The sequence below is a fragment of the Tenrec ecaudatus genome, chromosome 7, assembly GCF_050624435.1.
Source record: "Tenrec ecaudatus isolate mTenEca1 chromosome 7, mTenEca1.hap1, whole genome shotgun sequence".
Taxonomy (NCBI): Eukaryota; Metazoa; Chordata; class Mammalia; order Afrosoricida; family Tenrecidae; genus Tenrec; species Tenrec ecaudatus.
In genome coordinates this window covers 125,093,001-125,116,037 of record NC_134536.1, presented here as the reverse complement: position 1 = coordinate 125,116,037, position 23,037 = coordinate 125,093,001, and the positions used below count along the sequence as shown (strand labels likewise).

Here is a 23,037-nt window from a genome sequence, read left to right as displayed (position 1 = left end):
GATTGGGTCCTTACAAGTCAGACTCATATCCGGGGCAGCAGTTGGTTGGTTGGTGGTCAGAATCAAATTGCAATCAAATTATCAGTTCAAAAGTTTATTTCAACTGTTACCCCCCACCCGTCAGACCATCTGCTTTCTTCTGTGACTTACTTGGTTCTGTCCTTTTCTTCACGTTGTCTTCAGTCTCTTACCCAGGGTCTGTATTATTCTCTCTCGTCCAGATCAGTATTGGTTCACTACTGCATTTATGAAATGAATGGTAACTTACATATGCATTTTAAAATGTGAATCCTTTTACGATCAGGAAATCAGTCATTGGCGGGATGATGGCTGGTGTTATTGGCCAATTTTTAGCCAACCCCACAGACCTAGTGAAGGTTCAGATGCAAATGGAAGGGAAGAGGAAGCTTGAAGGAAAGCCAGTGAGGTAAGCGCCAACTAACTTGTTCCCATCGTGAGTTGCATGTTTGCCTAGCAGAGCATATGTTTAACAGTTTCATAGTTCATATGGCAGCCGATTCAGTAGTTGCCATGTTAAAGAGTTATCCAGTCATTCCCACAATCAATTTCACAACATTTTCTTCTTTCTCGTACTTTGCATCCTCACCGCCTCCTTTTCCCCCTACACCCCCAGCCATGCACCACAAGAAACCGTTAGGGCAGTCACTGTCTCGCTAGCTTTACCGAATTTACCTAGATTACACACACCGAAAACAAAAACGTCACCGTGCCGCATTAAAGCAGAGAAACACGTCGAAAAGAAAGCAGAAAACCTTAACTACTGGGCCAAATTTAAAATGGTTCAAAAAGAGGGTGACATATGATAAAGTGTTAGTTTTTAACCTGCCTCTGCAATAATCCATTTTCTGCTGCCCTTTGCCTGGCAACAAGGCTGGTCACATCCCTGGTCCATGGTCAGAGGGGATTCCCCAGAGGCCTAATCCATGTGTACTCGCTACAGAAGGGGGAGGGGCTTCCACTGCCATCTATCCATAGCCTTCTGTACAGCAGGTGTTTAAATGAAAGCTCTCATACTATCCCCTCCTTTGGAATTGGCTTTTATTGTTGACAATCCTTGGATTACACGGGCTGGAGTGCTTCTTCCTGGTGGGCTTAGTTGACACCCCACTTAGATGGCTGCCGTTTGAAGACAAGTCTTCCAGACCAGATCCCATTTCTTCAATGGCTGGGTCCCATTTAGTTTATTTGCCACCCAAATCTTCAGTGATCTCCTCATGAGAGCAAGCATCAAGCAGGGCCATGTCATAGGACCAAATTGTTCTTAGATTGAGGCTAGGATTGTGAATCTCAAATCCAATCATACTTTTAAAATCCGATATTTGGTAAGAAAACCCTTCTGATCCTTCTAATTTGGAATGTATATTCTGCAAGGAGAGAAGAGCTAGAGCTATCCTGTGTGGAATACGGCATGTGTGTTCTCTTCCACGCAAATGATGCATGCGCCTAGCTTTTGTTGCACCTCGACCCATGGCCTACTCCAGCTTGATGTAGAGTGTGATCATCAAATCGCTCCTGAGTAGGACTCCCCAGTTTTCCCTTGGTGGCTTAGCACTGTGGAAGTCACTTGACTTAGCTGGGTCTGTGTTTCTTTTTTAAAAGTAGCTGTCTCAAAAGGTTTTCATGAATGATAAAGTGCTTGGCTCTGTAAGGTGCCAGAAACCTTGTTTTCCCCTTCCCTTCCGCCCATGCTAATTGTTTCCTCCTCCTCCTCCTCCTCCTCCTCCTCCTCCTCCTCCTCCTCCTCCTCCTCCTCCTCCTCCTCCTCCTCCTCCTCCTCGGGCTCCACACCTCCCATACCTTGAGATGCTCTCTTTCCCCTATGGTCATGGAAATTGTTTCCATTGTGTCTTTTGTGATATAAAATCCTCCCATTGAAATACTATTCTCAAAGCCTGCCTTTCTTCAAAGAGCTTCAAGCTCAGCCTCTTGGCTTTCTCAGGCAAAGGATGGAACCCTTCTGCCCTTTTTCCTGGGATGAGTCTCCTAGGAAAGAGAAGAAATGCAGGACAGCTTGAGCTGAGTACTAAGGGGTCCCACTGCTCTGAACGCCCCAGGAGAATGGCTGAGCCAGAGGTGAAGGAGGGTCTGGGGCCTCCTGCTGGAGCCCAGGTTTCCCTTCGGCCATCAAAGAATGGGAAGCACACCCACAGCGGAGGTGGAGAAGGTATCACGGAGTGATTGATTCCCAGACCCCTGGGCCCATTCTGTCATCTTGTAACAACTTATAATGATTAAGTCGCAGGGAAAAGTGTTGCCTGACTTGGACACATGAGGAGAACTGGCCACTGGGACCCCAGGTTCTAGAAATGTCTAATTTCCTAACCCATCCTCCCATAATTTTTCTTATCTGTTTTTCTCTCCTGGTCCCTAATGCCAAAATTTCTTAGTTAGAAAGAGAGAGACAAAAATAGCCTGGAATTCAAATCCAAGCTTTCCCACATTAGCGCTGTCTCACGTTCACTGCCATCGAGTCAATGCTGAGCCCCTGTGGGTTTCTGAGACTGTAACTGTTTACAGGAGTAGATAGCCGGTCTCTCTCCCCTAGCGCAACTGGTGGATTTGAACTGCCAGCCTTGTAGTTAAGCCATTGCATTATCAGGACTTCTTGTTGCCAGCCACCCTCGAGTTGGCTCTGCCTCACAGCAGCCTGTGGACAGCAGACGAAACACAGCCCTGTCCCCACTTGTTCTGGTTCAGCCCATTGCCGCAGCCTCGCTGCCCGTCCACTTCGCCTCGGGCTTCCTCCACCAGGGCTCATTAGTAATTGATCAATAAGGCATTTAACTCTAGGTATTTCTGATGATAGAAAGCCCAGGCTTTTCATTCATACCAGAGATTTCCATTGTTCAGCACTATTTTTTAATCTATCTGCAGCAAAGTGAGGTTAAGATAGTACATTTTCATAAAACCCAAATCATCCAATTATAACACTTCTTATGATAAAATGCTTTTCCTTATTTTGGGCCTACAAATACCATTCTTGTCAAATGAGATGATGTGAAAGTCAGCGCGTGTTTATTTTTAATGTCTTTAATGCCAAGTCAAAAACTTTACAAATCCTCCAATTACAAATGAAATGAATGCAGAAGTCTCACAACCACTTTCCCTCCCATAATTAAGGCGTCTGTTCATCCTATGAAATGTGACTTTTATTCTGGTCAGTGACAGAAGACAGATGGTGATATGGCGTCTAACATTGACGTGAAAAGTGTTAAGATCACCCGCTGGCCTTTTTCTAAAGAAAAGCTGAAATCATAACTTGATGGACTGTGGATGGTTGTCATTCCTAGGGATACATCAGATGCTTTCCCACTCCTACGTGGAACTAGCTACAAGCAGAGCTGACCCAGTGGCATTTCCATCCACAGGAGAACTTTTGACTTTTCACATAATTGAAACAGTTCACGATTGTTTTCCTTAGATTCCGTGGTGTGCATCATGCATTTGCCAAAATCTTAGCAGAAGGAGGAATCCGTGGACTTTGGGCAGGCTGGGTGCCCAACATACAGAGAGCTGCGTTGGTGAATATGGGAGGTAATGGAGACGTCTTGAGTTCTGTTACGTCCGACTCGCCTTAGTGGTTATAATCCTAAAGTCTGACATTAGGGAGACACGGCACTCTCCACTTTTTACTTTGATCTTTTTTCACAACATTTGTTGGTGTTAAGCATCACGGTCTTACGTTCGTTTTCCCGGGGCACCATCTCTCAGCTCCTTGCAAGGTTTGTTTGCTCACACCTTCTCCAAGTCTCTGCTCAGAGACCACCTCAACAGAGTGCTTGATAACTTAAACACGAAGAAGTTCAGAGGTGGCGCCGGCCTTAAGTGTAGTTAGATTTGGTGTCCAGTTGATATAATTGAATGTCTGTCTCTCTCTTATGCCACGCCCCTCCCGCGACCTGTAGCTCTGTTCTCCTCTGCGTGAAAACAAGAGTGTGGTCTTTCATTCGTCAAACTAGTTCTTGGCCTAAAAGACAACCATTATTCAATGAGCGAATATTTAAGCCTTTTTCTTTTTTTTCTATCCCCAGATTTAACCACTTACGACACAGTGAAACACTACTTGGTATTGAATACACCACTGGAGGACAATATAATGACTCATGGCTTATCGAGGTGGGTGGCTGTTATAAATTGGGCTCTTTCGGATTTTTGTTTTTGTCTCCATCACCTTTGCTTGGAAGAAATACTGTCTTTTGGGCTCTTTTGATCTAGAATAGGGATGTCACCCTTAGAGAAAGATGATGGAACACTGATTGGGGACATTGTTCTTGGAGTTGATTGCGGGTAAAATGGTGGACATTTCAGACAACCTCCCGAGAGAGTTGCATCTTTAATGGAGTCGTGCCAGGATGGGGCTCTAACGATCAACTCTCTAACTCAACTCAATGGACCAACTTGAGTACTTTCATGTTAAAGGCCTTGTACAAAGCCCTACAGCATGTACAAAAGCAATACAACTATCTCCTTTGGGGAAGCTTCCCAATGGGGAGAAAAAGACAGCGATAAAAATGCCATGGAGTAAATAAGAACCCTGTTGCAAGGTGGATCATGAGTTGGGCTGCTAACAAGGTCAGCAGTTTGAAACCAGCAGCCACTCCTCGGGAGCAAGATGAGGCTTTCTACTCCCGTAAAGATCTAGGCTTAGAAACCCACAGGGCAGTGGTGCTCTGCCCTCTAGGGGTGTCAGGAGTCAGAACTGGCCTGATTACAGAGCTTTGGTGTGGTTTGGGTCTACGGCAGTCTACAGCAATGCCACAGAACGTGACTCCTTTCTATTCAGTCGAGAGTAAGCCACGGTCATCAGCCCTCGACACGGTGCCACAAGGGAGACAGAATAGAATGTTCTGAAGGACCCTGAAGGGCGTTGCCTCTTGGTGAGCTGAGGACAGAGGGCATTCATTGCAAGAAGGGGCGCTAGGACCATGATCTAATTTGCAACAAAATTTCAAGGTATCATGAGAGTGGGTAGCTTTCTAGATAAATGGTCATTGACATGATGATGTTTTATTTAGCTTCTGATCAATTTCCAAATTTGAGAGCTCCCTATGATAATCATACAAGCAGAAAACGTAATGTTAGCCGTGTCAAGTGAGTGTCATCCCCAGAGCTGCTTGGGCAATATTTTCATGTCTTTGCTCTCCTCTCCCGTATGTCTCTGACCTCATAAAGCTGTTATCTCTTCACCTGCTCTTCCCTTGCTCCCTCCCCTTGTCTTTGCTCATGCTGCATGCTCTGCTTGTGAGACTCTTTCCTCTAACTTTTACTCAGACTCATCATTTTTGTTCATTTGTCACCTTTCCAGACAATTCTCTGTTGCCGTGTTATGATATATACTGCCAGTAGGTTGCCCAAGTCTGCCCCTTTCTTTTACATCAGTGGTTCTCAACCTTCCTAATGCTGCGACCCTTTCATACAGTTCCTCATGTGGAGGGGACCCCAACCATAAAATTATTTTCGTTGCTACTTCATCACTGTAATTTTGCTACTGTGATGAATCAGGCGACACCTGTGAAAGGGCCCAACCCCCAAAGGGGTCACGACCCACAGGTTGAGAACCACTGTTTTACATGGTCTTTTGTAACCAGTTCATCTTTAAAATAAAGCACTTCTAGCCTAAGATTCATAGATCTCTTTGCAGTTGTAAATCTGCCTAACATGCCCTGCTCTGCCTATCAGGCCTACGTATTTCAGACGGATAGATTTCCCATTAACATATTCTAGCCCCAAATCTGAAACAACCAAGTTGTTTGAAAAGAAAAAAAAAAAGTTCCAAATTGGTCTATTGGTTCATGTTTGAGCTCCAGCCACTAGTTGGGGTTTTGTATGAGAGGTGTGGTTAGATCCAAGGCAGCTCGATGGGCAAGCAGTGTGCTGTGATCAGGAAGCTCTGGATGCTGTGCCATTGGATGGGCTGACTGTGGGGGCTGGGAGGGAGCGCAGCCAGACCACCCAGGGAGCTGTATACAAGCCAGTAGCATCCGAAGACAGTGAGGAGGAGTCAGAGATGGGAAAACGGTGCAAGGAAGATGAGGTGTGGCCAGGATTTCATGGGCAGAGAGGAAGATGTGCTAGTTATTTAGAGGAGCAGAGTTAAGGTGTGAGCTGAATTAGTGGTCTGGCAACTAGGAGAAAGAACAAACCAAGCTCTCCCGTTTTCTTTGGAAATCATGGGGCTACTATTGTCATGCAAAGCAACCAAGGAAGAGGGCAGGTTAGAGGGTCTAAAGGTTACACTTGCAGCAAACTGTGCAGTTAATCTCAAAGAGGATTAATTAATGCTGATGGACTGTATTTAACTAACCTTGTACTTCACCTGGGTAGAACAGGAGACTCACTCCATCACTCTCGGGCCATGCTGACCTTAACTATTCCTAACCTTCATTTTGAGTCCTCCTAAGACAGGGTAATAGCACAAAGCATGCTGCTCACTACAGTGCAAGTAGCTTGGCAGAAACCAAACCTGCCTTTATTGCTCTGCCATCTCTCTTGGATTCCGGCCACCTCTACCCTGAGACTTCTTTAATACATCGTTCTTTTAACTTTGTTCTAAAGAAGTCTAGCCAGCCTTTCCGACACGATTGCTGAAGACAAAGCAGGTTCATAAGCAAATGTGGTGAAGAAAGCTGATGGTGTCCGGCTATCAAAAGATATAGCTTCTGGGGTCTTAAAGGCTTGAAGGTAAACAAGTGGCCATCTAGCAGAGAAGCAACAAAGCCCAAATGGAAGAAGCGCACCGACCTTGTGTGATCACGAGGTGTTGATGGGATCAGGTATCAGGCATCAAAGAACAAAAAATCAAATCATTGTGAATGAGTTGGGGTGCAGAGTGGAGACCCATAGCCCATCTGTAGGCAACTGGACATCCTCTTACAGAAGGATCGCGGAGAGGAGATGAGCCAGTCAGAGTGCAATGTAGCAACACTAAAACATACAACTTTCCTCTAGTTCTTTAATGCTCCCTACACACACACACACACACACCTCCCCCTGCCATTTTCATGATTCCAATTGTACCTTACAAATCCGGCTAGACCAGAGAATGTACACTGGTACAAATAGGAACTGGAAACACAGGGAATCCAGGACAGATAAACCCCTCTGGGCCAGTGGTGAGAGTGATGGTACTGGGAGGGTGGAGAGAAAGTGGGTGGAAAGGAGGAACCAATTACAAGGATCTACATATAGCCTCCTCCCTAGGGGGATGGACAACAGAAAAGTGAGTAAAGGGAGACATTGGACAGTATAAGACATGACAAAATAACAATTTATAAATTATCAAGGGTTTGTGAGGAAGGGGGGGCGAGGAGGGAGGGGGAAAATGAGCAGATACCAAGGGCTCAAGTAGAAAGTAAATGTTTTCAGAATGATGATGGCAACAAATGTACAAATGTGCTTGACACAATAGATGGATGAATAGATAGTGATAAGAGTTTTAAGCGCCCCCAATAAAATGGTTCTTTTAAAAGTCTAGATCACACTCTATGCTCAAACAGTGTTTAAAAAGTGGATGGGGCCAGTATGATATGCATCTTTAAGTTACTGTGTCCCAGAAGGGGCCCCGCCATTGTGCAGGATGCTTAACCTGGCCAGTGCACCAATAAAAGCATCCCCTCCGAATGGATGACAGGGTCTCTCCGCTCGGTCTTAAGCACAACAGCACTCTGGTAGAAGTGATCTCTATGTGGAGACCGGCATGAGAAGCGGGGCTGGCATCCAGTCATTCCGATGTCCATGAACCAGTGCAGGTGAAGTGCTTCCTTACAATTGGCTGAGCAGCGAGAACACCAGGTGTCCACCTCTGTCCTGTTCCTGTGTGCTTCCCTGCCTCTTGGTATGGCGAACAGCATGCCTCCAGTATGTTGCTCATGGCAGTTTGAGAACCTTGGTGAATTTCTCAGTTGATTGAAATCCTTCTAAGTGAAGATATGATGGTTTATTAAAATCAACCGACGTCAACTTTGACTTTCGAAGAATATAACAGTAAAGAATGTCTAAAGATAAGCCACCTGCACTTACTAGCATACGTTTGGCAGGACATTAAGGTCCTTCTATATAAGCAACACCTGTTCTGAGGACAGAGCGATGCAGGAATGGTTATGTACTCTATGTGTGCGTGTGTGTGAGTGTTAAAACTAGATCAGTGAAAACATCGGGGCAGGTTCATTTGTTGGTCTAGGTAGATAGGTCATCGGGGTTCCTTCTCTAACACACTTGTTTTTTCTTTCCTTGAGTATCAAGCCACAATGTAAAACAGGTGGAAAGAGTGCGGGCACCTGTTAAAGCCAGGCAGAGTAAGGAGAGATGTGGTGATTGGCAATCAGCATCAGCTCTGCTTCCACACAGCCTTAGGGACTTTAGAGAGTAGGCGGAGAATCCAGTGATTCTGTCTCTGTAAGGCATCAGGGTTGGGGGAAGGTTGTTAATAAACAACCTGCCACATTGTAGGAGACACAACCATGCTTGCTAAGGGTCAGGAGGGCTGGAAGCCCTTGCTGATGAAGATCCAGGAGGACAGCCTTCAATGTGGGTTATGACTCAATGTATGGAAGACCCACATCCTCACAGCCGGACCAAAGGATAGAATCAGGATAAATGGAGAGAATGGTGAAGATTTCAGATTACTGGTATGTCTCTCTTGGATCCCTAATCAATGCTGATGAAAGCAGCCGTCAAGAGATCAAAAGGTGTGTTTCACTCGGTAAACCTGATGCACATGACCTGCTTAGAATATTGACAGGCAAGAATGTTACTTTCAGGACTAAGGGGCGCCTGACCCAAGCCATGATATTCTCTAATGCCTCATATGCACGTGAAAGCTGAGCACTGAAAAATGTCTGCAGAGGAGAACTTAATGATCTCTTCAACTTCTTTCTTGTCAGTTTAAAAACACAGAAAACAAATAAGCAATGAACTGATGCTTTCTGCTGTCTCCCAGAGTTACCCACCATTAACCTCAAGGCCACATGTAGAAAAGGCAGAAAAAAATGAATGTCCCCATCTTTCCCCACTGTGGTTCCCTTCTACTCCTTCTATCTCCACCCCCCTTTCTAAGAGTGTTTCTCGATATTCAGGGATAATATAGGGTAGCTATGAATGGGGATCAACTTGATGGCAGTGGAAGGGGTAATGTGCCCATCCAGCACACAGGGATAGGTTGGGAACCAGGAAGAAGGGAGAGAAGGGAAGTAAGGGGAGAGGAAGAAGGGGAGACAGAGGGAAGGGAAGAAAGAGAGGATCAGTTCCAGTACTAGGAAGTAAGGATGCAGGAGACTAACTTGCTGTAAGGGTGCTAGACTCACTAACACTGGTCAAGTTGATTCCAAATCAGAAGGATCCTATCAATCTCCAAGTTGCAAAGCTCCCTCGCCTGGCACTCAGGAGGCACAGGTTCATGGGTGCACGCAGGGCCTACCCTAGCTTTTATGGCTGCTTTGTGGAACACCAGGGACTTATGGTTTGGCAAGTGGAGGCCAGGTTTCTGTTAGTCTTGACTGAGAAGGTGCTCTTGGGCAAGGTGCAAACTAAATGGCTCTATCTCATTGCCTCTGAGTCGATGCCTATTCAAAGTGACCCTTGAGACCAGGGTGAAAGTGCCCCTGTGGGCTTCTGAGACTGTTTATGGGAGTAGAAAGCCCGTCTTTCTCCTACAGAGCAGCTGGCTCTCTCTTCCAGACCCTCCTCACGCACACGAAGTCTACATGGCAGGGCCCATTCCGTCCTTGCTAGTTAGTTGCTTTGAGACAGTGGCCAGAGGGAGGGGTGGGAGTGTCCGGGCAGGGAGGAGAAATACCATTGTTGTTTAGCACTGCTCCGCCCCGCAGATACAAGACCCCCCCCCCCCAAAAAAAAAAAAACTGCAATCAGTCCTCATCCGTGTTTACACCAGAGAGCCCAGGGCATGCCCTGCTGGCAGCCTGGGTGCTAGTAGCTTTTTGGCTCATAGCCTGATTGGAGAGACGTCTCAGATTTGGGGAAGGGTGGAGAGGAGGAAACATGAGAACAACATGTCCTGTTTACTCGGAGAGCATGGTGGCCTCTACCTGGCTTCGGGGTAGTGACCCCTCCCTTACCAAGAGCCACATGTGCTGGGGGGACTCCAGATCTTAGAGCTGGAAGGGGTCTTACCTTGGTTTCACTCTCTTAACTTCCAGCAGTTTCCATGGATTCACCTCCAACTGAGGGGCGCCCTACGCAAGCTGTGCTCCAGAGGGTGTTCAATGGCTGGTTTGTGAAGCAGAGCATCAGACTTTTATTTCAAGGCACCTGCAGGTGGCCTCAAACCTTCTACAGTCAGATTAGCAGGCAAGGGTGCCAACTGCTTGTGACAGGTCACTAGATTAGGAACAAAGGGGAGTTATCTTCCCGAATGCCTGCCCTATCAGAAATTGGCTGGCAGGGCCACAATAAAGGGGTTGGCAGGAAATCAGGCACACTGATTAGACACCTATGGGAAAATCCAAACTGAGCATGCTCAGACCCAAGCCACCTAGGCCCAGGTAGAAGCCAACCTGGACACACCCACCTTAGACACCAGCAATATGACTTGACACAGGTGCACCTAAACTCAGTCGATAAGGTCCACCAATACCCTTAACCACGCCTCCCCAGCCAGTGGGGCTGGGAGGGGATACAAGCAGGCCGTGGGCCCTTTTCTGTCTATCAGTTGTGCTCTTGCAAGCTGAGGGTGAGATTCCTCCCGTGTGCCCGCTAGCTGCCCACTCACTCTCTTGGGATTTCCTGCTCTCGGCTCCACACGCAGGTTCCAAGTTTTTTTCTGGTACTCCTTCCACGTTTTTCCATACTCCCCTGAAGTGGCCATCTTTAGTTACACGCCCCCGCGCAGTCCCCGTGTGGCCTTGTACGCTTTCCAGAAATGACGTGCACTTTTTGGAGACCGTAATACCGGAAACTTCCCTTTCCCTCGCAAAAGTCCTGGGGTTTTCAAAAGTGTTTCTGCCGCGTGAATTCTTGCAAAGCACGAACCAAGGTAAAACCACCCCAGAAGCCTAACATTTGCACCACCCAGCCCTCTTCTCTGGCTTTAGCTAGGGAAAATGGGATCAGCCCATTTCATAGATAAAGAAACCAGATTCTACTATTTCAGATACCATGTCACTCAGCTAGAAAATAGGGAGGGAAGGCAGGTGAAGACATAACCTTTGGCCCAGCGTGCTCAGACAGCATGTGTCTCCGGGTGATACCCGGGTGAACTGGCAGCCCGTCTGGGTCAGTGGGAGCAATAGAGTGCACTGGGTGTTCACCTTCCCATTCTGTCTTACTTCCTCAACACCACCACTTCCTTTTCAAGCAATCCCAGTGTCTAAGGAGTCTAGTGCGCAAAGACCCATTGTGTGGCCTCTATTAGTTCATGGTCGTCATTCCCACAGATGCTTATGTAATCAGGAAGGCTTCCGAGAGAAGGAGAATTTGATCCAGGCTCTAAGGTGTGAAGGATTTGGAAACACGGACAGGAGAGAATTGGGTATTTCAGGGAGCTACAATTCTTTCTGGGGGGAAGCACTGATCAGGGGCTAGTTATCAGCAAGCACTCTGCATCCTTTGTTCCATGAGTTGGAACGGCAATCCTGCAGGAGGCGACAATAGCTCTAGGCTTCTGGGTAAGTTTGGGAGGTGAAACAGCTTGTCCAGCATCACCAAGTTGGCTAAAAGGAATTAGATTCAAACCCCGAAGTTGACTTGGGGAGCTTTTGTTCTTAACCTCTACACTGTACTGCTTCTTATGGTGTCTGAGAGACAAAAGGGTGTTCTAAGAATCTGTCCTTGAGTAGGGGCAAATCACTCTCAAAGAAACAAATCCTAGAGAGACTTCATTTCAAGTCAAGTGTCTGTTGTTTATAAATATGTAAAGTGGAGAAGGAAGGGAGGGCGGAGTCCCACGGGCAGAGTAAGTTTAACTTGCACAGATTGCCTGTGGTCTGACGTGGGTTGGGTGCTGAGCACTCCGTGGGGCATCTGCTGGTCTACCCTCAGTCGTGATATTGGTGTGGTAGAAACCGGAGTGGGAACTCCTTGGATACCAAGTCCTATTGAGCGTGTCCACTGCCCAGCTCAAGGCCTACTTATTAACTGACCTTATCTATCTGTTTTTATTTTTTATACCTTTCTAATTAATTTAAGTTAGCATTAATTGTAAGGTCAAAGAGCCTTATAATAGACTATTAAAATAATATATGTAATATTCCATTCTTTCCCAAACCGAATTCTCCTCTTTAAAGTCTAGCAAGTGTCACGCATTATCGCTCAATTTAACTTTTTTGTGTCTGTAGCTTATGTTCTGGACTGGTTGCTTCTATCCTGGGAACCCCAGCTGACGTCATCAAGAGCCGAATCATGAACCAACCCCGAGATAAACAAGGAAGGTACAGAGAACAACTTCAGTGTCCACGTTTCAATGCCTCTCATTGTTATTTAAAGGTTTTATATTGTTATTTAAAGGTTTCATATATTTATAACTGGCTGGAAATGTGTTTATGTATATGTGTTCAACCAGGTAATCAATCGTTCTTCCTTTGGAAATGTACTCCATGCATTTGAGGAAATGAATTGATTTACGAGCATATTATGTACACCTAAGGCATGCCTTGCGGTTTTATTGTTTTCAAAGCCTTTTTAAAAGACTGTTCTGCCGAGGCTTTCCAGAAGACACTCATCCAGAAGTTTCTGATGTCTAGGGAGTGTGGAGGATTGGATTTGATCCAAAACAGCATAAGGTGCCATGCAAACTAAGAAAAATCCCAAAGATGGAATGGATGGAGAATCAACCAGGACCATATCCTTATGGAAGTTCAAAGGAAGTGATCTGTATCTAGATCACAAGTAATATTTGTTCTAAATTTGCAAAAAATAATTACCTTAAGAGATGAGGACTTTCCCATTTATAGGAATTTTCCACTGATACGGAAAGGGGTACATTGACGTAAAACCAGTTTATCATTGTGTACAGTGTGATGAATTATACCTATTGTATGTCCATGTACAAAGAGGAGACTTCATAAAACTGCCTCTCTTCCCTTCCAGGGGCCTTTTGTACAAGTCATCCACTGATTGCTTGATTCAGGCGGTTCAAGGGGAAGGCTTCATGAGCCTCTACAAAGGCTTTTTACCGTCCTGGCTGCGAATGGTAATGTTAGGCTTCTCCCCTTTTCCTTTTCTTGTCAGCTAAATTAGTTTTTAATTGTAAATATTTCTTCCGTATCTTATCGATTTGGGGCATGACCCTATAGTAAGACTCATTCTTTCTTTTTTAAATCTGTTTTGTTTTGCATTTTTCTTTTGCCTCTCCTCAGATTCATATTACCATTGTTGGTAGATTCATGTAAATGAATTCCATGTATAGCTATAGATTAATAGGTTGGCAGTCTGTTATTATGAAGATAATGATAGATGTTCTATCATGCAAAACCTTTAATAATCTATTTAGGCAAAACATAGTGGTATGGAACAGGCGTAGATAAATCACAAAAGATACCATTCCTATATAATTTATAGGTTTTTAAGCACAGCATGTTACTTTGACAGCCAACACTCCACTACTCACTATGACTTAATACCATAAAGCTCTGATTAGTAAGGAAACATTACATTATTTTATTTGGCTTAGATGTAAAATAAGATGTAGGATTAGATAAACTTGTTTAGGTAGCACACACAATATAAAAGCCAGGCAAACGAGCCTCACAAGCCAGAGAATATTTTAAAATAATAAATAAAAGAATGGATGAGTTCCAAGTTTAGAAATTCAAGCCATGAAAAATGAACAAATTTGCCTTAATTGAAGATTAATCTGCCAAGTCCTGTGAATAAGACAGTCTCAGCTCCATCTGCCATACCTTTGGGACATGTTATAGCGAGGCTGAGTACCAACTCTGAATAAGAAGCGTGAGCCATGCTCTGGGGCAGTATGCGTACTGCTAGTGAAAAGTAGAGCCGCAGGGTCACTGTGAGTTGCACTCAGCCCCATAGCAGCTGCTGGTCCAAGGGCTGCATAGGCTGGGAGACTGAGAGTTTCCAGAGAAGAGACTTTTGACCTGAGATTTGGAGAATGAGTAGGACTTGCCAGGTATGAGAGACAGAAACATCCTGGGTAAAGGGAATGAAGTGGGCAAGGAGCACAAGAAGCCAGAGTGGAGCCAGCAGGTAGAGGCAGACAGCACATCCTGCAGGGCTGGATAAATCCTAAGCGTGAGGAAAAGCTGCTTAAGCGCATAAAGAAGACACCGGCTCGAGGGAATCTGGGTTTTCAGAAGGATCACCCTGGTTGCCACGTTGGTTAGGGAAAAGGCAGTTGTCATTGTAGCTAAGAGCTAATGAGGGCTTGAACAACCGTATGAGAGTGGGGGCAGAAGAAAAAAAGATTAAAAATCAGTAGGAGGTGGAAAATCCAACCAATTGGATAAGGATGGAGTGGTGACTGGAAAGGAAGAGGAAGTCAGTTTAACGCCCAGATGCCTGCTGTGAGCAACTGATGGTGATGTAACTTCCTAAAATGGAGATCATTGGTGGGAAAGAATTTGGAGTAAAACAACAGATTCAGCTTTGGCTGTGTTGAGTTTTTGGATGCCCATCTACACAAAACCCACTGCCATCTGGTTGATTCTGACTCATCACAACCCTATGTAACGTTTCCTAGACTGTAAATCTTTATAGCAGATTAATCTCATTTTTTTTCCAAATAGAGCATCCAAAATGTCTACACAAATACCTTAATGTATAGGTCTGTCTCTTTGGCAAGAGACCAATAAAGACCATATCAATAGCATTATCTAGAGATGACACTTAAAGCTATGATATTAAATTATATTGCTTCGACTCTCACTCACTCACTGCATTGAGTAGATGCCAACTCCTAGCAACCCAATAGGTCAGGGTAGAGCTGCCCTGGGAGTTTCTGAGACCTTAACTCTTCCCAAGAGTAGGAAGCCTTGTCTTTCTCCTACTGGCTGGTGGTTTTGAACTGCTGACCTTGAAGTTAGTTAGCAGCCCAATGCTTAACCACTAAGCTCCCAGGGCTCCTGTGCCATGGAATAGTGTTTCTTTAGCAACATGAATAGTCAAAGCACTGGAGAAGATCTGATAAAATGTGTACCATATTTGAAAAACATCATTTTGATGGTGTTAATTATGCCTTGTGATTATATCAAAACTGGATTTTCCTATCAGAAAGGAAGATCTGTCCTGCGTGAACCAGACACTTTCCTCAGTGCACTCCCGTGCACAGGAGGGGCTTACAATGTGATGGGGAAGATACTCATGTATATAGTCAAAATAACAAACAAGAAAGTTAATATTACTATGTCTCTGGCCAACATTTTTATGGTTTACTTCATTGATTCCTCCCAACGTGTGCCATAGGTTAGCTAATCCTTCCTTTATACCGGAGGAAAGAAAAGCTTGGTCTAAATTTAAAAAGCTTAGTCTGGTTTTAAAAAAGAAACACAAAAATACAGCCCACTGTCATGAAGTCAAGGATTAAATGATGGAGTCATGGTATTGAACCCAGACATTCAGCTGATGCCCAAAGACACAGTCTTAATGAGAAGGCTATGGTAGTGCACCCCCTCCCCCCACACCACCCCAGCGTGCCATCTATACCAGTGATGCTGAAGATAGCGCCGAGGGACTGAGCTGTTTCCTGCTGCTGTGCACACGGTCATCGTGAGTCGGTGCCCACTGCACAGCAGCCAGCAAGAGCTTGACTAGTTCCGAAAGCATCTGTACCTCTGAGAGGTGATTTTGGATTGGGGCTTTGAAGGACAGGGGGACATTTATCAAGGGAGCAATTAGAGCCTAGGCCTCACTTAGGTCATGTATGAGCCTGTGCTTGCAATAACTGCAGAGAAGTCCATGTGGAGAGGAAATGGGTTTTCAGAGGGAGATGGTATGAAGTTAGTCCAGAGAAGCAGTGAGAGGCCAAACCAAGTAGTAGAAGGGGGCTTCGGAAAGTTCATGGAGACAGTCCCTTAACTTTCTATTCCATTTCACATGAATTCCTGAAGCCCCCTCCTAGAGGTCAGCCAGCAACTGTTTGTGAATGGGGCCCATGTGCCTAGATTTGTTTAGTGACAAGATTATTTTGGAAGGGGTACAGAAGATGTCCTGCCTGCTAGCACCACTGACAGGAAGTCCTGCAAGCATTCTTGTCATTAGACAACAAAACAAAATTAGAAGATGGAGGATAGGAACATGGATGGTTTTACTTCACAAGGTTTTGCCCCCAGTTGTGTATGAAAGGCGAGGGAGAGAACAAAAGGCAGTGGGACTTTATTGGTTCTTGTATCGGAGACCAAGAGGATGGATGAGTAAGGCCATAGATGAAAACAGACCAAATGTCAGGAAGGAATGCGGGGCAGGGAGACTACCCCAGGATACACAAATGCTGGGATGATTTAATCGGGTCCCTTCTCTTTACATGTCACGTGTAGGCATTATAAATGACACACACAAAGCAAAACTTAATAGATGACAAGAATTCTGCTAAGCTCTTTAAATAAAGTGTTTTTTTAACCTAAGAACACCTTGTAAAATAGATGAAGTTACTCTTATTTTTCAGATGAGAAAACAGGACTCAAAAAGTTAAGTTTGCTCAAAATTTTAACTGGAATGTAGCAGTCTCTTTATCTCTGAACCCCATGCTTCAAATTAGTACAAAAGGAATGAATTACTCAAGGCCCAGAAGCTAGTCACGGAAGCTAGAAAAGAAGAGAGATGGGGCATGGTGCCGGGAAGGGAGACTTACCAAGAAAGACCACCAGGGCGGCCTGTCCTTATTGATTTTCACAGGGCATAGCTCTGTACTAGATAAACTGACCTAGCACATCCCAGTAAATCATCTTTTCAAGCACAGACTCACCTTACCTAAACTCATTGGAATGGAAGGTTGTAGTTAAAATGGGGAGAGGACTGCTGGAAATTTCAGACTAAACATTTTGCTGATTTACTCTGAAAAACTCACATGCCAAGTGACCTAGAGCCAAAAGCCCAAGCTATATTGGAAGCCAAGTAGTAAAAAAGCACTGGACTTCTAAGGAACTGCACAGTCAGTAGTTCAAGCCCACCAGGTATTCCACGCGAGTAAAACGAGGCTGCTTGCTCTGTAAAGATTTACAGTCTCAGGCACTCTGAGGAGCAGTTCTCTTCTGTGCTCTAAGGTCACTCTGGTTCTGAATCAACTTACTCATTGTGGTTTATTGTTGAGTAAGCCCCATCTCCTTACAATTCCTTTTGATAGAGTCATACCATCATTCAGGTTAATGTCAACTCTGTCTGTCCTGGAAACCCTTTCCTTCCTCAATGGGGACTTCTGCCTTTCTATGGGGACACATCTTCCTCAGCTTCAAGCTCCAGGTACAGACTGTGCGCAGAGGCACTCAGCCCAGCCCGTCCAGCCTTCCTGAGGCCTGGCCCTCGAGCCATGGTGATTCAGTGGTCAGAACCCTGGTGGGGGGCGGGGAGCCAGAAGCACTGGCTCTGGCTGACCACATGCTCATAGGCATTTGACTAATAAACCTGCGTTCTCATCTGTAAAACAGAGACGTTCATGCCTTTCCTTTCTATTTTAAATTGACTTGAGAAGTCTAGGCGATACCCAGTGTGGAAAGGCTTTGTCAATTGTGAAGTGCTCTATCAAGTTGAAATAGAAAATTATTTATTTTCAGCTCAAGTTGATTCTCAATGACTGTTATTCAAAGGTTGTGTGTGTGTGCTCATGCACGTGTGTGTTTGTGTGTCTATTCATGCATACATGTGTATAGAGAGAGAACATTTATTATTGCTTTGAAATATGCACTAACCTTTTTGGTTAATCTTTCAGACCCCTTGGTCACTGGTGTTCTGGCTGACTTATGAAAAAATCAGAGAGATGAGTGGAGTCAGTCCATTTTAAGTCCCTAAAGATGCAGAGTAGGAATGTAATATTGAGTACCCACTGAAGTGTGGGCATCCGCAACACACCCTATTATTTCTACCTCTTTAGGAAGACACTTTGCACTCTCCCAAAGACTGTGATTCGTAAGAGAGAGCATTTTCCTGTTCTCTGGATATCTATGTGCTCTTTGACACCTCCTATTGCCCACAAGTGATCTGGCCCTGTGGTTGGAGCTCACAAGGCCACCCAATGAGTCCCAGCACAGCTTTTTCTAAAAGAAGGACACTGGCCACTTTGACCGTTGGCGAGAAGGTCTGACCTTTGGGATGCTATTCTATGAAGATCCTGCTTAGAGGAGGTGAGCAGGAGGGAGACAGCATCTCAGACACCTAAAGCAGACAATGAGGGATGTGGGAGATTATATACAAGTGTTTCAGAAATATATTTAACCTGCTATGTCAGTCTTTACAACTGAAGTTTGAATACTCTATTGTTCAAGTGCACATATTGTAACTTAAAGGGAGGTGACTGAAACCTCCTGAATAAACATTTTGAGTTTTCCTAGTGTGGAAGGAAGTTGACACTCATCTTATCTTGCCAAGAGGATGAACAAAAATTTGAAAGTTGAGATGGTGTTTGGATTTCAAGAGGGTCTTTTTTGCCAGTGCCCCATCATTAGACCTGTGTTCATTGGTTCACATTCCACTCTGCATCTAAGGACTTCCCCCGACTGCCACAAACGGAATCCTGATGAAGAACGAGCAGGGCATTTGCTTTCCTTCCTAGTACACCTTGGACTTGCCAGTAGCTCTCAAGAATCTCAATGTATTCAACGAACTGTAATTTATTTGATTAAGACTCAGCTGTGTGGGTCCTGTGCATAAAGCCATTTCTGTTACCATCAGTTGTTTAGTGACATTTTAAAACCAAGGCTGATATAATGTCAACCAACTCTGGTACGTGTCCTTTCTTACCTACCCTTCCCTAAAGCAAAGGGCTTGTCAGAGAATGCAGAAATCACACTAAAGCTGCCGCTGGCCTGAATCTTCTCCAGTTTGACAAAGCTTCCTAGCCCCAAAAGTCATCGGTATAAGTTGTCTGCAGAAGACGGCGATGTTCCTGATCACGGAATCAAGTCCCTTAACTTTAAAAAGTGAAGGATTTCTTTGAAGCCACCTACACACCACCTGGCCCTCCAGCCCCAGAGCGTGGGCATTTTGGGATGGATGTTTGCAGCGAGGAGTCGTGGTGATGACTGTTGAAACCGCTGTCAGCTAACCAGTTTGTTGTGATGGACACTGATGATGCTGAACAAACACAACTGTGTTTACAAGTGCTCTGTGGTGGCACTAATATATGATCACTGCCAAGTTGGGGGGGGTGAGGGAGAGCAGTAAACTTGTAAACTTCCAATATAATGTGATATATATTGTATTAATATGCAGTGGATTCTTGTTTTCCTAGCTATAGAATGTCAACTTTAACTCCCAAAACCTTTAGGTGGTCTACTTTTCCATTGCATTTGTCAGTCTGTATGAATTATTAAACAGACTTAAAAGGTATTATGTGCTTCAATTCCCAAATGAATTATTAAACACACTTAAAATGTATTATGTGCTTCAATTCCCAAGTGTCTGCACTGGAACCACTTTAGGAAAACAAACTTTAATTTTTTTATAATCTTTAAATTTAAGTAAAGATTGGATCAAAATAATTATATGAACTGGATCATGACCAAATTTATTTAGCTTAGTTCTATGAGAGGGTAGGGGCTTGGGGTAAAACCCTGTTTAAGTACTGAGACAACCCCTAGATATAGGTATCAACGTGAATGACTCTGGTTTGATCATCCTGAATGACTCATTGGGATCATCTGGTTGAACTCTCTCATTTCACACGCTAGGAAATTGAAACCCGGAAAATAGGCTTCACGGTATGCAGAGCCCAGCCAGGATAGCACAGGCATCTTATTACCAGCTTATACAACATCATCTATTGTCCATCATGTAATTGTCTAACACCTCTTCACAACAACCCAATCTATTCCTCTGGAGTGTCTTCCAAAACAAGATTTTTTTGTTTTAGTATTTCTTGTGTCAGACGTTTTAAATTACCTTTCAAATTTTAGAATGGAGTCACCATGTTTTAGTTTAAACATGAACACTTTCCATAAATTGTTTTTATTCTGTGTATTCCAGTATATTAATTCTTTCCTAATGAATCCATATTTATTACTGTATCTTAGATATCTTCCAAAATAATTCACAGTACGTGAAAAGAAATAAAAATATCAATAATGTTGGTCCGTACTTGTAGACTGAGTGGCCTGCTACTTTATGATGGCTTGTGTGTGTCTATGATGCTACCAAACACCCATGCACTGGTAATTCCCAAACCAGCGGGTCGCCCAAAGTGGGAACATTTCAGCAGAGCTTCCAGACTAGACTTTTGGCCGGCTTGGGAAGAAAGACTTAAAGACTTAGCCATTTACTTCAGGGGGAAGGCCAGTTAAAACTTCCTGAGTGCAGCATAACATTTTTTGACAAAGTGGCAAAAAGCAAACTGCTCAGGTTGAAAGGTACTAAAAATCTGGCTGGGATAGAATTTCCGCCTCAAAGTAGAGTCGACATTACTGAGATGGACGGTATAAACCTGAGACCTCCATTTGCAGATGCTTAAGATTTACTGAACACTTGCTGAACACCTAAGCTACATCCTGAGGTACAATGCTGTAACTGGGTAATCTTCATAAGAGCATAAGGAAATCTAGCTAATGACTATTACTCAATCACTAACGCCAAATATGAAGAAATTAAAGATTTTTACAAACATCTGCAGTATGAAATTAAGCAAACAGAATCAAGATGCATTGACAATTGCCTGTACCTGGAATGGTAAGTTGGAAATAAACGATCAGCAACTGGAAAACATGGCTTGGGTGATAGAAAAGAGGTCACAAGATAGAATTTTGCAAGACCAAGGACTAAGTCATTGCAAGTTCCTTTTTTTCAACAATATAAACGGACTACACAGAAATCAAATGGGCTACATCTTTGCAAAGAGAAGACAGAGCAGCTCAATATTCTCCATAAAAAGGCCAGGGGCCAACTGCACAACAGGCCATCCGTTTCTCATATGCAAATTCAAGTTGAGGCTGAAACTTAAATGCCATGAGCAGCACAGATTTGAACCTGTGAACACCAGTGATCAGAAATGTGGGTGGACATCAAGGTGATGAGACATGGGGGAAAAAAGGTCATGAAAAAGCCAGTGTGAAAGAGAAGACCAACATGGACGTCAGGAGAGACAGTGACATGTGCGCTAGCGTGGAGAAGCTACAGCGCATGGGAGACACGAGGAAGTAAAGCAGCTGAGCGAGTGGCTCAAGCAAACAAAGAATTGTGATGACAAGTGCAGAGGCCTGGAGTTAGAAACCAAAAGGGAAGAATATGCTCGGGCTTTGTCAAGATGTGAGAACTGCGGGGAGATATTCAAGTTGCAATCATGAAAAGTTCCAGGGGCAAAATACTGGATGACGACAGCATCAGAGGAAGACGAAAAGCACACACCAAGTCACTGGTCCAAAAAGAATTTGTTCGTGTTCAGTCATTTCAGGAAGAAGCATATGATTAGGAATCAATGCTGATGAAAGAAGAACTCCAAACTCCACTGAACGCTTTGATGAAAATCAAGGCCCCGGGATTTGATGGACTACCAATGGAAATGGTTCAACGAAAGGCTGGAGGTGCTCCATCTTCCAAGTCAAGAAATTGTAAGACAGCGACCTGACCATCTCACAGGAAAATATCCATATCTGTGTCCCTTCTAAGGAAAGGTGATCCAACAGAATATGGAAATAGACAGTATCATTAAGAACCCACACAAGTAAACTTGTGCTGAAACAAATTTTAAAAATGATTGTAGTAGTACATCAAGAGGGAACTGTCAGAAATTCAAGCCATGTGAAGAAGAGGATGTGGAATATCCTTGCTGTCAGATGAACCTTGTTTAGAAGCAGACAATACCAGAAGGGTGTTTACTTTTATTGACTATAAAAAGGTATTCACATGACTGGGTGGATTATTTAAAAAAACAAAATATGGTTATCATTGCCAAGATGGAAACTTAAGAACACTTAGTTATTTGTACTCATGAGGATCCCGTACAAGAGGCAGTCAATGAAGTAGAACAAGAGATACTGATTGTCATCGAGTCGATTTTGATTTAAATTGACCTGATAGGGCAGGGTAGAACTGCCTCTGTGAGTTTCTGAAACTATAACTCCTTATGGGAGTAGAAAGTCCCATCTTTATTCCTCAGGGCTGGCTGGTGGTTTTGAACTGCTGACCCTGTGGTTAGCAGCCCAACACATAACCACTATGCTCCCAGGGCTCCTAAAAGGATAAGAGGTGGTTTCAAATCAGGAAAGGTGTACATCAGAGTTGCCTTTTCACCATGGTTATTCAGTGCGTTTGCTGTGCAAATAACCCCAGAAGCTGGACTACATGAAGAAGGATGCACTGTCAGGATTGGCAGAAGAATCATTGACCTACAATATGCAGATGACACAGTATCACTTGCTGAAAGTGCACACTTGAAGCACTTACTGATGAAAGCAAAGATTCAAGTCTGAATCACAACTCAACTTGTGGGGGGAAAAGCCCTCACAGCTGAAGCAACATATTAAAATTATCAAGGATTTCATATTACTTATATACACAATACCCACGGAAAAAGCAGTCAAGAAATCAAACAGCATATTACCTTGGGAAAACCTGTTACCAAAAAAAAAACCCTCCTTAAAGTGTTAAAGAACAAAGATATTACTTTGAGGAATAAAGTGTGCCTTCCCCAAGCCTCGGTATTTCAGTTGCCTCATAAACACGTGAAAGCTAAACAATAAATAAGGTAGACTGAAGAACTGATGCATTTGAATCATGGTGTTGACAGTAAAAATGGAATATGCCATGGACTTCCAGAAGAATGAACAAATCCACCTGAGAAGTGCTGCAGAAATGCTTCGTAGGCAACCGGATGGCGAGACTTTGACTCACATGTGAACCAAAGGGACCAACCTCTAGAAAAGGACATTGTTTTTGGTAAGTTGGAGGATTGGTCAAATGGAGCTG

General features: G+C 44.1%; 1 protein-coding gene across 1 annotated transcript in view; it reads left to right on the top strand.

Annotated features, from left to right (window-relative positions):
• Window positions 1-20,126, top strand: part of SLC25A27 (solute carrier family 25 member 27) — a 28,243-nt gene extending 8,117 nt beyond the window's left edge. Inside the window, exons 4-9 of the mRNA XM_075555003.1 lie at window positions 305-427; window positions 3,443-3,555; window positions 4,053-4,137; window positions 12,312-12,404; window positions 13,063-13,165; window positions 17,855-20,126. Coding sequence (XP_075411118.1) covers window positions 305-427; window positions 3,443-3,555; window positions 4,053-4,137; window positions 12,312-12,404; window positions 13,063-13,165; window positions 17,855-17,926 — 589 coding nt within the window. The 3' untranslated portion in view covers window positions 17,927-20,126. The remainder of the gene's footprint in view (window positions 1-304; window positions 428-3,442; window positions 3,556-4,052; window positions 4,138-12,311; window positions 12,405-13,062; window positions 13,166-17,854) is intronic.
• Window positions 20,127-23,037: the final 2,911 nt, after the last annotated feature.